Genomic DNA, 14,473 nt, shown 5'->3' with positions numbered 1-14,473 from the left:
AATCTGCTGCTTCCATTTATTTTAGGGCTATGTAATGAATTTCAGTGCTGCTTTGATTTCATTTCAAAGAAAATAATTTCTGTTTTCAATAACCACTGTAATTTATTCCATTAAATTTTTATTTTGATTTAATATTACTAAAGATGTTTAGGCATTTCAACTTCGATGTTAAATATGTTTTTCATGGGAATTTAATTTTAAGTTTTCTCCACTCCATCCCCCTTGAAGTGATGACTCCTAGCCAAGGTCTGTTATATAGGTTCACAAAATAACATTAAATCATGAATGTATTGCTACTCTGCATTATTTGCCATTGTTTGAAAAACAACCTTCCAAAACTCCAGCATTTCCAGTAGGAAAGATGTTTGCCCTTTCCTAGAAAATTTGAAAGCTGGTTTATCTTAAGACTGATTGTAAGTATCCTTGATTTAATGTGCTAAGATATTTAGTCAGGTAAGCATCAGTGAGTAGCCATATTAACCCAATACATCTTTTATTGTAAAAACTGTGCTTTACAGTGTCAGACTCCTTAGCACTTTAACATGGTTTATTAAGCAGCCTTTAGGTCACCATTATTTCTCAAATTTCTTTCCATGGTTGTGTGTGCACAGAATGTATGCCCTTGTAATTCAAGACTGGCAGCATGCATTGTTCTACATAAATTTAAATACTCTTTTATGAAGGTTGCATGAATATATGTAGTTTTATATTTTCATTATGTATTTATGATTAGAATGTCATTGGATGGCAATTTTTAAAAAAATATTTGTTCCGTATTTACATTTATTAAAATTGTGGAATAAGATGTAATATATTATTCAGGTTTGAGATTTTTAAAAATGTATTCATGGTTCCTAATATACTTTTTGAGTAGATGAAGTAGTCTAATTGAAAGACGGTGAACATTTATTTGGACTCAACTGAAGTCTTTGATAATTCAGCTTTAGAAGTTACTTTAAAATCTTCAGTTTCCTCACTTTCTCTGGAAAGAACTGGAGATCAAAGTGAATCTCACAACTGAACACAACCACAGCTTATAAAATCAATACTGCTGTTGATACCCATTAGGAAAAAACAAAGCTGCCCTTCTTTAATATCAGTTGGTTTATCTGTGCTAAGGGCATCTATCTATATGTCCTAATATTGAGAATTCGCAAGTTGTATGCCTAACATTTTAACTGATATGAAACAAAGTTTCAGTAGAGCCTGAAAGCATATGAGAAAGGAGAAACCTCTCTCCTGCAATCAGTCTTCTTAAATGCAATTAATTTTCTTCTGGTCTTTTCTTTGACAGAAAGGGACGAAGGCTCCTCAGGCAGCAGGAAAGATTCACACAGATTTTGAAAAGGGATTCATTATGGCTGAAGTAATGAAATATGAAGACTTTAAAGAAGAAGGTTCGGAAACAGCTGTCAAGGTGAGCTCCCCATCTTTTCCTGTGCCCCTCCCCCATACACACCATTTTCCCATTTCAAGACTTTTCTTTCATTGGGAAGAAATCTCTGGTGGTAAGTGAATCTGACAGTTAACTCTAAGAATAGACCACAGATGAACTGTCATTTTATACTTGGAAAAGAATTAAAATACAGTAGTTTAACTAACAGAGATGTGACAATTTTAGTAACTGAAATATGACAGCTAACAGACCAAATGTCAACATTACGAGCAAGAGTTCTGATAAAGTTTCACACAGGTTTATAATATTAACCATCTAATCTTAATATTTTAGACCGTGATGATATTTTGGTAACATTTAAAAATATTTTGACTCTTTAGAAAATTGACTATTCCTTCCCCCCCCCCCACACACACACACTCTATTTCTATTAATAAGAAGTAAGTTTGTTTTGAAGTCAGCAGTGAAGGCATTACTTTACAACTGTGTGTCAAGTTTCTAATGCAAACATTTAAGGAAATATTTTATGACTGAAATATAATAATGGTTTTGTTAGTAGTACCCTATCATAGTAGGCACGATTAAAATGTTAACGTTTGCCATGTTCAGCAGTTAATTTTATGAAAAAATGTGCAGGCTTCCTCATCTTAAGTATAGGACGAACTGCAGATGTCATGCATAAAGTCAATGCTGTGATGCAGTAGACATCAAGATTTTATAGTGCCCCGAGTAATTGTATGTAGCCTATACTGTACAATAGATAGTTTCCTGGCTATTATTTACGGAATAGGTTATAAGCTAATAAATGAAAAACTTTTTTCTTGCAGTGACACTTCATAATTTTTTTTCTTGTGCTGTACACATTCATAAAGAATGAGGCATTTTATCTGCATTCTCAACACTAGAGGGCAGAGACTGATTGGGTGCCCATAGTTGGGCCCTTATTACTTCTGATAAATTAAATCTGATTTGCAGTTATTAAACACAGAGTAAAATTATACATGGCAAATAAATGCAAGAAGAGCTGTATATCTTTGTAATGCTGTTTCAGTCTTTGCAGTTTTTGTTTTTATTATAAGGAAGTAGAATTTCCCTTTATTTCACATAGACTTGGTGAGTGTTGCATTTCTAAATTGAAGATGTGTATTTTATAACATTGAGATTTTAAAAAGGTTAGTTAGATTTAACCCACCACAGTATTTGAAGGCACCTACTATAATGAGTTAAAGAATTTAAAAGGCTCTGCCTCATTTTTGCTATTTGATAGTTTGAAAACTATGCAAAATTGGTTTCAGATTCCTCTTATTCTCAGTAGTATCACTAAGGAAGATGATAGTGAGCAGCAAGGCTTTTATAGGTCTGTTTGAACCCCAGGAAGTGGGGGGGGCGAGGGGGAAATCCCAGTATAATTGGTTCATTGCAGCATGTGAGCTATCTTGTGAAAAGGGAAGTACAGCTAAACCACAGTATAAATAAATCAAATATTCCTTAGTCAGAAAACTTGTTTATGTAGCTGGGACTCAAATTATACCAACAGTAGTTGCTGAAATACAAATATGAGTATCCTGCATACGAGCTATGTCACCTTAGCTTATTGTGATCTTCAGTAAGTATTTTTCTGGTAAGTTTTTTGATTTAGATGTTTTCTCCCAATGTATAAATCTAGAAATTAGGACTTTTTCTGTGCTCCAACTGAAAATCGTAATTAAATATATTTTGTTATGAACAAATTTGAAGATGTCTGTAGAGCACAGATAATTACATTTGCTTATGCAAACTTTTTAAAAGCCAAGTAAAAGGAAATCCTTGCTTTTAGAAAAATGTATGATATTACATAGGCTTTTTAAATATAATTTGAAAAATGCTGTCTCAGGCTATAGACCATATTAATTAACTTATAGTGCTGTTAGATTTCAAAATTAAACTTGGGAGCTTTTGGATTCAGTTAAAATAACAGTGGTATTTGGAGTTGCTTGCTTTGTATGTTATCAAGTTGATCGATTTTTAAGTTTGATTTTGTGTGTGTGTAACACCAGTACAGCATAACTAATTTAATGCCAGTGCTGTGAACTATATACTGAATAGCTCTGTGTGGGCTTTGTAGTCTACAGGGATATCACATTATTAGCAATCATATCTGCTTAGGCAAAGCTGGCTTCTACAGATGGCTGCTTTCAAGTGCAAATGAACTGGTTAGACGTGTCTTGTTTAATACATACTCAAGATTCACAAATGGGTATTGATTTTTTCAACCAGTGTTTCTGGTAGCAATGGAAATGGATTAAATGGTCTCTAGAGAATTTAAAGGAACACTGTCACTGTTAATTGTAAACTAGCAACAGAAATACATAAATGTATATTAGTATGTCAAAATGAATTTAATGAAAGAAGACTATACCACTTTATGACAGAATATAGTGGTGTCCTAGAAACCCTGAACTGGTGCTGCTTTTTGTAAACTAGGTTATTCTGTAAATATTTGTGACTAATGAATCTCTCCTTTCTCCAGTGGAAAAGTGTATGTATTTATCTGTAAAAAGTCTACATACCTGTGCATGCAGATTATGCTTGCTGATAATTTTTTGCAGCAGACTGTTTTATTAGTGTTTATGCTGCCAATTAGTCTAATTACTCTTGACTTAGAGCATTATTAGTATCTTCAAAGGGAAGATCTACTAATATTACTTGAGAGCGAATCTTGTATATTCTAAGTAAATGTCCAGAAAAAGAAGTCAATGTTTTTAAGCTCTTATTTCGGTAGTAATAGACATGTCGTATGGGATAGAGTCAATTACTATAGCATTAAGTGTTTGTTGTATAGGCTCTTGCATCTGAGAGATTTACTGAAGAGTAAAGTCACTGGTCCTCCCATTTAAATTGGGAATGACAGCTACAAGATCATTGAGCTTCTAGATTCCTACACACCAACATGGGAAATGTGGTGTTTTGCAAAGGAGGGTTTTGTGGCAGAAAAGTACCTAACGTAATTATGTACCATTAATCTGACCTGTTCTGTTGTAACTAAGGTAATTAATTAACAGCTTTTTTACAGTGGTATCTTAGCATGCCACCACTGTGGTAGGTCATTGAGAATATTGGCACAGCAAAATCTTGCATGGAAGCAGTTTCCCTTGCAGGAGAACTCTTCAAAACACAGCGTATTGAGCTACAGGAGTGGGTTTCATCTTTTCCATGTTATAGATCACATCTTAAAAGTAAATGTTCATGTAGACCTCCTTAACGCCCTGCCTCACAGTGTTGATCCCACACCTTCCTTGTAGCCCTTATAATACTTGTCTTAATAAAAACCAACCAACCTAGGACAACATTGAAGAGAGAAGAAAATTATCACACGCTTCAGTGCAGTGAAGTACCAACGTGTAGTAGCATCAACACCTATTTTGTATCTGCTCTGTTTTTTCTCCCAAAGTGTAGGATTTTACATTTGAGTTCCAAATATCCTGTCATTGCCTCCAGCCTGCTCTTTCAGCCCTGTACAAAACTCAGCAGCCCACCTTGAAGGTCACTTCTGTCCTTTTGTGGGCTTGCTGTCCTTCTAACTTCTGTGGCACCGGTAAATTTGATTAGTTAAATTTACTCCAAACAAATACGTAGCAAAAAGACTGAGACTTTATTTTGTGTTTCTCAGCCCTTCCTGTGCAGAAGCATAGAAGGAAGCTCTGCTTGAAGAGTACTGCATGCCCAATTTTAACTTTCTGACATGGTGTGATGATCTTTGTTTTGACCATGCATGCTTCTTCATTGATAGCAGCAGCTCAGTAGACCACCTAGAAGTGGTCAACAGACTAGTATGAGAGCCGTGTAGTTAGGATACAAACCATTTTTATTGTCTTTCTAGCAGTAAAATCTTAGATTGCTATCATTAGTATTTACACTTGAGGACATTTTGGAGGTGGGAATAAAAAGCCTAAGAACTAAAAGAAAATGGTGTTTTATCCATTTTGTTCTCATGAGTTGCTGGTGTTTACAGGCACATCAGAAATGTACCATTAACATCATGTAATAAAGCTTCATTATACTGTTCTAATCATATTTATGTACCATAGTTTAGTGAAGAGGAAATTATGGTTATCTATGTATGTAAAATCCAGTTCTGCCCAAATCAAGAAGTCATTACAAGAATCAAACTCTGAATTTGAGATAATGGTATTGTTTTATTTTAAACAAAATATATAATATTTTTAAATCTGGGGTTTTTATAAAACTTAATTTTAAAGTAATAACCTGTTTTTCTCCTGTCTTTTCCATTTACAGAGTGCTGGGAAATATAGACGACAAGGCAGAAATTACATAGTTGAGGATGGAGATATTATCTTCTTTAAATTTAATACACCTCAGCAATCCAAGAAGAAATGAATATTAGATGTTGCTCATTGTTCACAATAAACTGTGCTACTTCAAAAAGCATATGAATTTTTATTTAGACAGAATATCTAAAACCAGAAAGCATACAGTGTATACCTAGGGGGAAAATCCTTTCCCCCGCCCCATGAAATTACTCGTTTGCTCTTAATTAAAATATGGCACCACCAGTGAACACACAAGTTCACTAAATGTGAACAGCTTTGCATTTCAAATGATTAAGACCCTACTCCAAATTGTAGAAGCTTTTCAGGAACCATATTACTCTCATGATACTTCATTAATCTCCATCATGTATGCCAAGCCTGACACGTTTGACAGTGAGGACAATGTGGCTTGCTCCTTTTTGAATCTACAGATAATGCATGTTTTACAGTACTCCAGATGTCTACACTCAATAAAACATTTGACAAAACCAGCCTTGGTGTGTTTGGGGATGTCTGTATTGACTGACTGTGGTGTGCTGAATGCGATACGGCACCTGGTGGATGCTGATTACAGAATTTAAAGACATGTGTATGATACAGTAACCGGCAGCGTGGGGCAGCTGCAATTGTATCTTAAAAGTGAGTCTTTCATGGGACTCAGAAGATTAGGATGCCAATGATTTGTCTCAAAGTTAATGAATTTGTAGATGGACATTCATTGAAAGATGATAGTAAGGATAATAAAAAGGATATAGCATAAGTGATTTTGACCAGAGAGAGCAAAATATATGTAGAAAAATCATATTGTCTTTGAGGCTAAAGCATTTTTGTTAAAATCATTCTGAAAAGAATATTTAATTCCTGCTTTGAAATTGTAAAATTGCAGAGGCTGGCCCAGTGGTGCCCTGTGTAAGATGTCCTCTGTTCAAGGTTTTAGGGCAATGGAGGAGTATGTAATAATCTTGAAGAAAGAGGTCATGCTGTTCTGTCAGTCAGACAGTTCCACTGACATGGACTGTGGCTACTGGCTTACCCCTTCAACCATGAACAAGAGCAGATTTCTCTGGATATTGTGGAAGGATAAGTTAAAATGGGGATACAACTAAAAATATAAACTCACTTCAATACTTTGAATATCTCTTAAAATGCATTCAATTAATTTAAGATATCTTGTTTGTTTTCTAAAATGAACCCTAACTCAGTTCGGGTTTACACGCCGGAGGGGCTCCAATGGGCAGTGTTAGGGAAGAGAATGATCATTGGAGTGGAGTCCAAAGGTGAATAATGTTCTTATGTCCTTTAATCACTTCATATAAATGAAGAAATTATGCTAGAAACCAGAACTGCAGAATTTGGAGACTTCATCTGACTGGATTTCTTAATTGCATTTTAATTTCTTCATAACTTGACAGTAATTTTGTTATCTGTATATTATAGCATTTCCAGTATCTCCCCAAATTTTAAATTTCATCACAGAAACTGGCCTGAACTAGACTTATTAACTGGACTGAAAAGTAAGTCATCTCTCGCTGAATAATTTGTCTGGTTCACCTAATAATTTTAATTGATCTTTTAAAAGTGTTGTCTAAAAAAAGCATAATCTGACAACTTTGCCTGTGATCAGTACTCTCCAATCTCCAGTGCTGCGTGGCACAGACAGTCTTCATTTTCTCCAGCAGGACTGTGAGTCTGCAGGGCTCTAAAATGTAAATTCATAAAATCTAACTGTTCTTGTAATGCCTGTGAACACTTATAATTTTATGCACAAATTTGACTCGGTCCCACACAATCTGCGTGGTAGGAAACTTCACTTAAGACCAACCAACCACCTCTGCATACCAACCTGCTCAATTGCTTCAAGACCCATATATGGCCATGCCCCACACACCTCTGTACAAATGCTTTAGAGTCCATACAGATTTGCCCCATCACTAGTGCATGAGACCCACACAAACTGGTCACTACAGTGGTTAGAATAGAATGAAGTGGAGGGAAAGCTCTTGCTACACCAGCCAGATGAGGAGCTGTTGTGGGGGCAGTGTTCCCCAACTCGGAGAAAGGAAGGAAGCGCTCCCTTTACAGTTGGTATAAGAGGTGAAACTGCTCCCTTTGCTTCAACACCTGAGTTACTGTAAATGTGACACCCTTTGATGGCTAAAGTACAACACAAGCACTGACAGAGCAAGAAAATTGTTACCTGCCCCCAGTAACCCAACATAGGGGAGGGAGCCTGGAGTTTTGCAACAGCGTAGGCAGAGCAGAAAGGGACCTGGTATTGCCTTTTCTGGACAGCACCAACTCTGAGCAATCAGTAGGCTCCAGCGTGACACTTTGTTTCTGAGGCATGCCAAAAATGTGATGTTCCAAAGCTCAATGAAGCATAAAATACATCACTAAAACTTAAGGCTTCAGACTACTGACTCCATTCATTCATTAAAAGTATAGAAGGCCAATTCCCAGTATCTGATTGACCTTGATGCAGGACCTAGATTGTCAGGGGAACATGATTTAAGCCACCTTTCTGCTCCCTTGATCTTGGGTTTGACTGGCTCAAATCAGTCCCACAGGGAAGGTTTCACCAGCCAGGGATCACCAAATTGCAGTGCTCTGGCCAAAGCCCCTTCCTCCCAGACTGTCTATGCCTAAGAGTGAGGGGGAACGGGGGTGGTAGAGTCAGCTAGGCTGGCTTGATGCCACCTGCGGGTTCCCCTAATGTTGGGGGATCCCCACTGGCCGTTTCAGATTAACTTTCAGGTCCCCAAGAGCAGCATAAAGGGGACAGAGATGAGGCCCAGGATCTGGTCCAGAGTGTATAGCAAAACGTAAAGTGGTTGTTTCCAGAGTACATTAGTTCAAATGAAACACCATTGTGGAAAATACGAAACTAATAAATGTAGTGATCGTAAAAAAGTCAAATTCAGGTGCATCTGAGCTCCTCTTGAGAAGCCTAAATGTTTGCTTTGGAAAAGTAGTTATACCGGCAGTTAGAGTGCAGATTACCCTCAGCAATGTATGTTTAGCTGATCAGCATCCATATGGGCCCAGAATATTTTATTTGGAATGCAGGGTTTCAGCACTTTTGTAGTTGTAGAATATAAATTTAGTATATTCAGTCTCCCTGCATTCTGCTGCCTCAGGCAACCACCCAATTCACCTTTCCTCAAAGGTCAACCTGAAAACACCCAAACGTTGCATAATATTTTTCTTTGCTGTGTTTATTTGCACATTTTATTAAACGTTTCACTTTCTTATTTGCTCAATTTCACCTTTATTTGCTCTTTCACTGTGTGTCTGTTTTATGGTCCCTTGCTATTCCAGCATTACATTTCCTCAATTGTGTACAGATAGACTGGGGCCCTGTTTGCTACAGCTTCCCATCCTCCTCCCTCCTCTCACCACCCGTACACAGTCTGAGCTCTTCCCAGACAGAAGAATTTAGTTAATCAGTGAGCTTATATATCAGGGAGTCTGGGTTAAAAGTAGGTGGGTGAAAGCTGCCTTTTTGTTCCTTACATACCTCTCCTCTCATGCTACACAGAAATCTTGTCCCAATGACTATAGTGGGGCTGGGATGGCTTAACGGAGCTCTTTTCAGAACGATATTAATTCTGGTCATGATTGCCCAACTGTTTCTTCTATGAGCAAAAGCCTCACCTGCTGAGAGCCTCCTGTAAAGTACTCTCCAGCCCTGCTGGCTCAGGCAGTAAGAGCTTCCAGTTTGGAATTCAGATGGGTGGGCTGTGTGGTAGCATGGGCCACGGGAAGCTACGCCACCAGGCGGACAAAGAACTCTTTTTAGCTTCAGATTATAGCAGTGCTTTTCCAGTGTAACCTTTCGTTACGTTCTTAGGCCTGCTTTTCAAAAACGTTGTCTGCAGAATTTTATGTAAAAAAGAAGTCAGCCATGGTGATATATTGCCCTCTCTATCAGATGTGGTTAAATAGTGAGCATTACTCAACCCACATGTAAGCTCAGGCTATAAAATCCTGTTGTAAAACAGAAGTATAAGAATATAGCTAAGTGCAATTTGTAAAATCTAAAAACAAGCATATTCTCTCTTCTCCCCTCCTCTGATGACCTCCCAGGCTCGCCTTCCCTCCCCCCACACGCACTAGATTAAGTGAGATCATCTTTTAGAACATTAGTAATTGTTTAAAACTGAATTGTCCATTTTCATTTTGACTCTTTGGAAACTACTAATTACATGTGTTTGATTACGCTAATTCTATCATTTCACTTCACTTAAGCTAGGAAAACCACTGGATGCTTTGGAAAAGAAATAGAAGTGGTGGCATTCATCACTGTGTTGCAAGGGATTGAAATAGCAGTGTTGTTTTAGCTTTTAAAGTTTTAATGTAAATTCTTTGGTTTTAGGCTCTCTTAGAAGCAGTTGTTACTTGGCTTCTATCTACAGGTAGGGTCCATTTCTGATCTTTGAGAGCAGGTACATATTGCAGCACATTGTAGCGTGTAAAATTGCTCTCATAAAAGAGCTGAGTCAATATGTCTGTACATCAGAGATCTGAATAGTTCTCTACATGGACAGAATCCCCTAGGCTTTTATTTTCAATACACACAACATTTGATTCTGCTCAGTGCACAAGCACTTTATAAACCACATAGCAAAATCAGTTACTGCTTTTGCAAGTGCATGTGAAGTAGCAAATTAGCCACAAAATAGATTTTTCCCGGCATGAGAATGGAATTGAGTCTAAAGATTTAGGATGGATGAATAGAAGCTCATGTAGTTCTCCCTGGCCCTTTAACGTTCCACCTATCCTGTAGAAAGGGAGTGCCTTTATTACAGGAACTCTGTTATTCAGTGGAATTCCACCTGCAAGGTCGGACATCTGCACAACAAAAGGAATTTTAAAGAGCCAAGGCTGTATATAACTGAATATGTGCAATCAGGGGTATGCAGTATGGTGTGGGTTGTTTCTGTGAGTAGAGCTGATGCAAGAATCACAATGCTGTACTGACTACATTTTGATGAAGTGTTCCTAGAAGAGTGGGAATATTCACGCTAACTGGGACCAGGTGTAGCATGGGGAGCTGCTGGGTGCTGCTCATTCCTGACTTGCAACAGCTGCACTGTTCCAGCCCTGAGCAGAGAGTGACAATTATTGCAGATTCTGATGTGACTGTGGAACATTTCTCCATCCAACTGAGACCACCAAAAAATTGTCAGTTGCGATCCAAGTCTAATTTGACCCAGGCTTCAATCTGGTGAGTTAAATCACTTAACCTCTAAACTCTTAGGTAACTGGCCAGCTCCCAGGTGGCTGAAACCTGGGGACTAGCTAACTTTCATGGATTTGGTGAGGCCATTTAGGGGGACACTTGGGGGGAATTAGAGGAGAGGGTCTGTGACAGCTGAGAAGGGAGACTGGGTCAAACTCCTTCAGCCCAGGAAGCCAAGAGAAATGATGGGCCTATAGCAGGGACTTTGAGGTTGCCTTCCAAACAGAGATCAGAGTGACGCTGGTTCCTGAGAAGAGTGAATGGGGAGCCTCTTCGAACAGCCAGGGTTTAATTTATCACAAATTTTTAACAATTAATGTTATTAATTTATTATAAATCAGTTTGGTTTTCATTCATACTGAGAGACTTCGTCCTTTTAAAGAGGCCCTCTACAAGTGTTGGGTTGATGAAACAGCCGATCAGCACCTAAAAGGGTACTTGGAACATTGTTCTGCCTGCGTTACACCCAAAAAGTACTGGAGCATGGCTGCCCCTCACCATGCTAGACAATCATGTGGAGCATGATTACAGCTGTAGTGTAATAAGAGTGCATCAGAGCACTGGGAGAATCCACTGCACTAATGGGCTAGTGAAGAGGCAATCACAGGTACAGTTTCAGCCCAAAGCTACCTTCTATACTGGACCCAATTCCTTACCTTCCTGTTATTCCTTCCTGGACTTGCCAGATTCTTGCGTTCCAGTAAAAGGAAAAGCTCTCTCTTGCAACATGTGAAACCAAGATAAGAGCGCTGTAAATGTGCTTAACACCTGCTTTGGTGTTTTCTGTGTTCTGTTGCTGAAAAGACCCATCAGCCAAAACAGGCAGTAAAGGAAACTGCATTTGCTCTCCTTTAAAAACTGCAGGAGAAAACTACTAGCTATAAGAGTTAAATTTCCCTAACGTAATAATTATGTGCAAACTATTAGGCTTTGGGTATAAATTCTATTTGTTTCAAAGCACAGTATTATTGGAGGTAGCAATAGTAACATCAAACAGCCTTGATAAGATCAACAAATTACTAAGTATAATTGTTTCTGCTGGGGTGTGTACAAGGAGATAAATAGCTCATAAATTAAACCTGAGTGCCTGAGGGTGAGTCATTCATGGACCCATAGGTGTCCTTATACTCTCAAGCAAAAATAATTTTCTCTTCAGTAATTATACAATTTCAGCTCCAAGAACTGCAATCATAAGCACATATGCCTGGAAAATTAAGGGGAAAGTGCAATAACTGGCTACAGGAGTCTAACCTTCAAAACAATAAAAAAGCCTCATTTGTCTTCTCAGGAATAGTTTAATTGAGGTACAGTTTTTGAAACTGGATTTTAACTCATGTAGAAGAGCAGCAAAGTGGAGCCCTAACTCTCCCAAATGCTGCTGGAGGCAGAGGGAGCTCAACACATAGCACAATCTCTCCCCAGGACAATTCAATCTTCATGTATGACTTTTCTCATAAGCCCTGGGGAGCCTCTCTAAACAGGGATGTCCTAGGGACAAAGGGCACTAATACAATCTTCTGTTTATGCAAGATGTTCTTTTCTCCCCCATTACAAGAAGAGGAAGCATCTTAAGCCACCATTTTGATCTCCATGTATTTCCTAATGCTCTGCCAGCCATTTATTATGACCAACATGCCTGTTTAAGGGTTACTCTGCAATACTGAGTCAGAGATGATCACGTTAAGAGATGAAATACCATTGTTGGACAAGTGATGGAGATCACATTTATTATCAGACAGTGGTTGCCCAGTGTAAAGCTGCACACCTAGAGAGAGAACCTAGTGCATTCTAGAATCATTCCAATGATTGCTGTTTCTGCCTGTTAGGCTTGGAATAATATTCCTTCCCACCTTCCCCCCATGTTTCTAGATGTCTGTGTGGCTGGAAAGGAGGTGGAAATTCTTTCAGTGTAGGAAGGAAAACTTGACTGTGATAATTAAAAGCAAAGGTGAACTGTCCACTGTGTCATACGCTGGCTAAAAGGATGGTTTCGAGTTTTGAGGGACACTTGGTAGTGAAGCATGCTGTGACATTCAGATGGCTGAAACCAGTGCTGTCACTCTGCGCAAGGGAGCTGCAGCCAAAGGAGTTAGAAAAATGTTCCTAACGAACCAGATAAAGCCTGAATACCTTTCCCAAAGGCCCAAGAGGAGCTGGCAGTTTTGGTCAGGTTTAATCACAAGTTGGATGATGCACAAATAAGATGTTTAAATTACAGATTGATTTACCCCAAGGAAGTGCTGAGACACAAGATCAGGTACAGCTCCAAATTTCTCTCAAGGTCAGGGTCTTTGTATCTAGGGTTTGGCCCATCCCTAGTTAAGACAATCAGTACTGCAGGGAACAAGGAGAAAAAAATTCCCCACTCTTTATCCCTCCAAAAATAATTCACCTCCACTCCTGCCTGCACATGGGAAGGAAAGAAAAGACATATGCCTTCCCCACTGCCAAGGCCTCACCTGCTTCCTGGCGCCCAAAAATCAACTTTCTTCCCACCTCTCTCCAGCTGTGGTGGAGGGGGAAGAAATACCACTGCAGTGCTAACCAAGATCCCTGCAGTGCCATTTCAGTGACTACAGGAAGAAGAGGTCTCCTACATCTTCTGAATGCCAAAGTCCATTCTGTTCATTCTGTAGATGCTTCCTGGATAGTAAGAGAGAGGGGAAGCCTTGGTGGAATGTGCACAAGGCCTCAGTCTTTACTGGATTGATACCTATGCCACAGCAAACCTGGCTTTCCCCCATGGGGTGTGACTACACTTGGAGCTGGGAGCAATACTGTCGCTGTCTTGTGTAGAGCTAGTGCACTAAAAGTAGAATGTAGCCTTACCAGTGCAACCAGCTGAAGGAGTTAGTTGCCCCTAAGTGTGCCTAGGGTCTTGGACAGACATACAGTGTGGGTGGGCTAGCCCTTCCCCCTCCAGCTACATTCTTATCTGTAATGCACTAGCCTGACAATAGCACACGCCTGTCTCCTCTAGCTGGGAATCACCCTTCCAGCTCCATGTGTAGACAGAATCCTAGAGTAGTAGGAACAGGCGTTTCTGTGGCTAGAGAGATGGTTTTAAAAAATGGAAAGTTCCTTCTCATTCCCATTTTAGGGTTGCCACCTGCCCAGGTTTTCCCAGGATCATCCCTTTTTTGAGGTTGCTGTCCTGGGAAATCTGTCACAGTTCTCAGTACATGCTGCTAGCTGCCTAGTTTTATCAGCTCAGGATCATCCCACATGTCCCAGGTTTTTGTATCTCAGAGATAGTAACCCTATTCCCACTGCCTCATTTCCCTGTATGAGACTGCCAGAGAGATCCCAGCAGATCTCCCTATTACTGTCTTCATTGCTTCTGCCTGCAACTCACACGTCAGTCTGTTTGTTTAGCTACTGTAACATCCTGCTGCGGATACCCAAAGCAGTGAGCCACTGTAACTCTGCCTCAGCAAGAGTGAGCTTTGCTGGTGATTAGACTGTGCCAACTCCCTGCCACATCAGTCTGTCTTCCTCACCTGCAAACTCCTCAAGGCTCTCCCT

At 39.2% G+C, this 14,473-nt stretch overlaps 1 protein-coding gene across 3 annotated transcripts in view; it reads left to right on the top strand.

Annotated features, from left to right (window-relative positions):
- OLA1 (Obg like ATPase 1) overlaps window positions 1-6,197 on the top strand; it is a 201,189-nt gene extending 194,992 nt beyond the window's left edge. For all 3 annotated transcript variants that reach the window (XM_084642789.1, XM_084642788.1, XM_084642787.1), the window contains exons 10-11: window positions 1,295-1,417; window positions 5,672-6,197. In XM_084642789.1, coding sequence (XP_084498915.1) covers window positions 1,295-1,417; window positions 5,672-5,773 — 225 coding nt within the window. In that variant the 3' untranslated portion in view covers window positions 5,774-6,197. The remainder of the gene's footprint in view (window positions 1-1,294; window positions 1,418-5,671) is intronic.
- The last annotated feature ends 8,276 nt before the right edge of the window (window positions 6,198-14,473 follow it).

This window comes from Lepidochelys olivacea (assembly GCF_965140295.1).
Source record: "Lepidochelys olivacea isolate rLepOli2 genome assembly, chromosome: 11".
In the NCBI taxonomy this organism is placed as follows: Eukaryota; Metazoa; Chordata; order Testudines; family Cheloniidae; genus Lepidochelys; species Lepidochelys olivacea.
The sequence above is the reverse complement of the archived record's forward strand: the minus strand, read 5'-3'. Positions and strand labels throughout refer to the sequence as shown.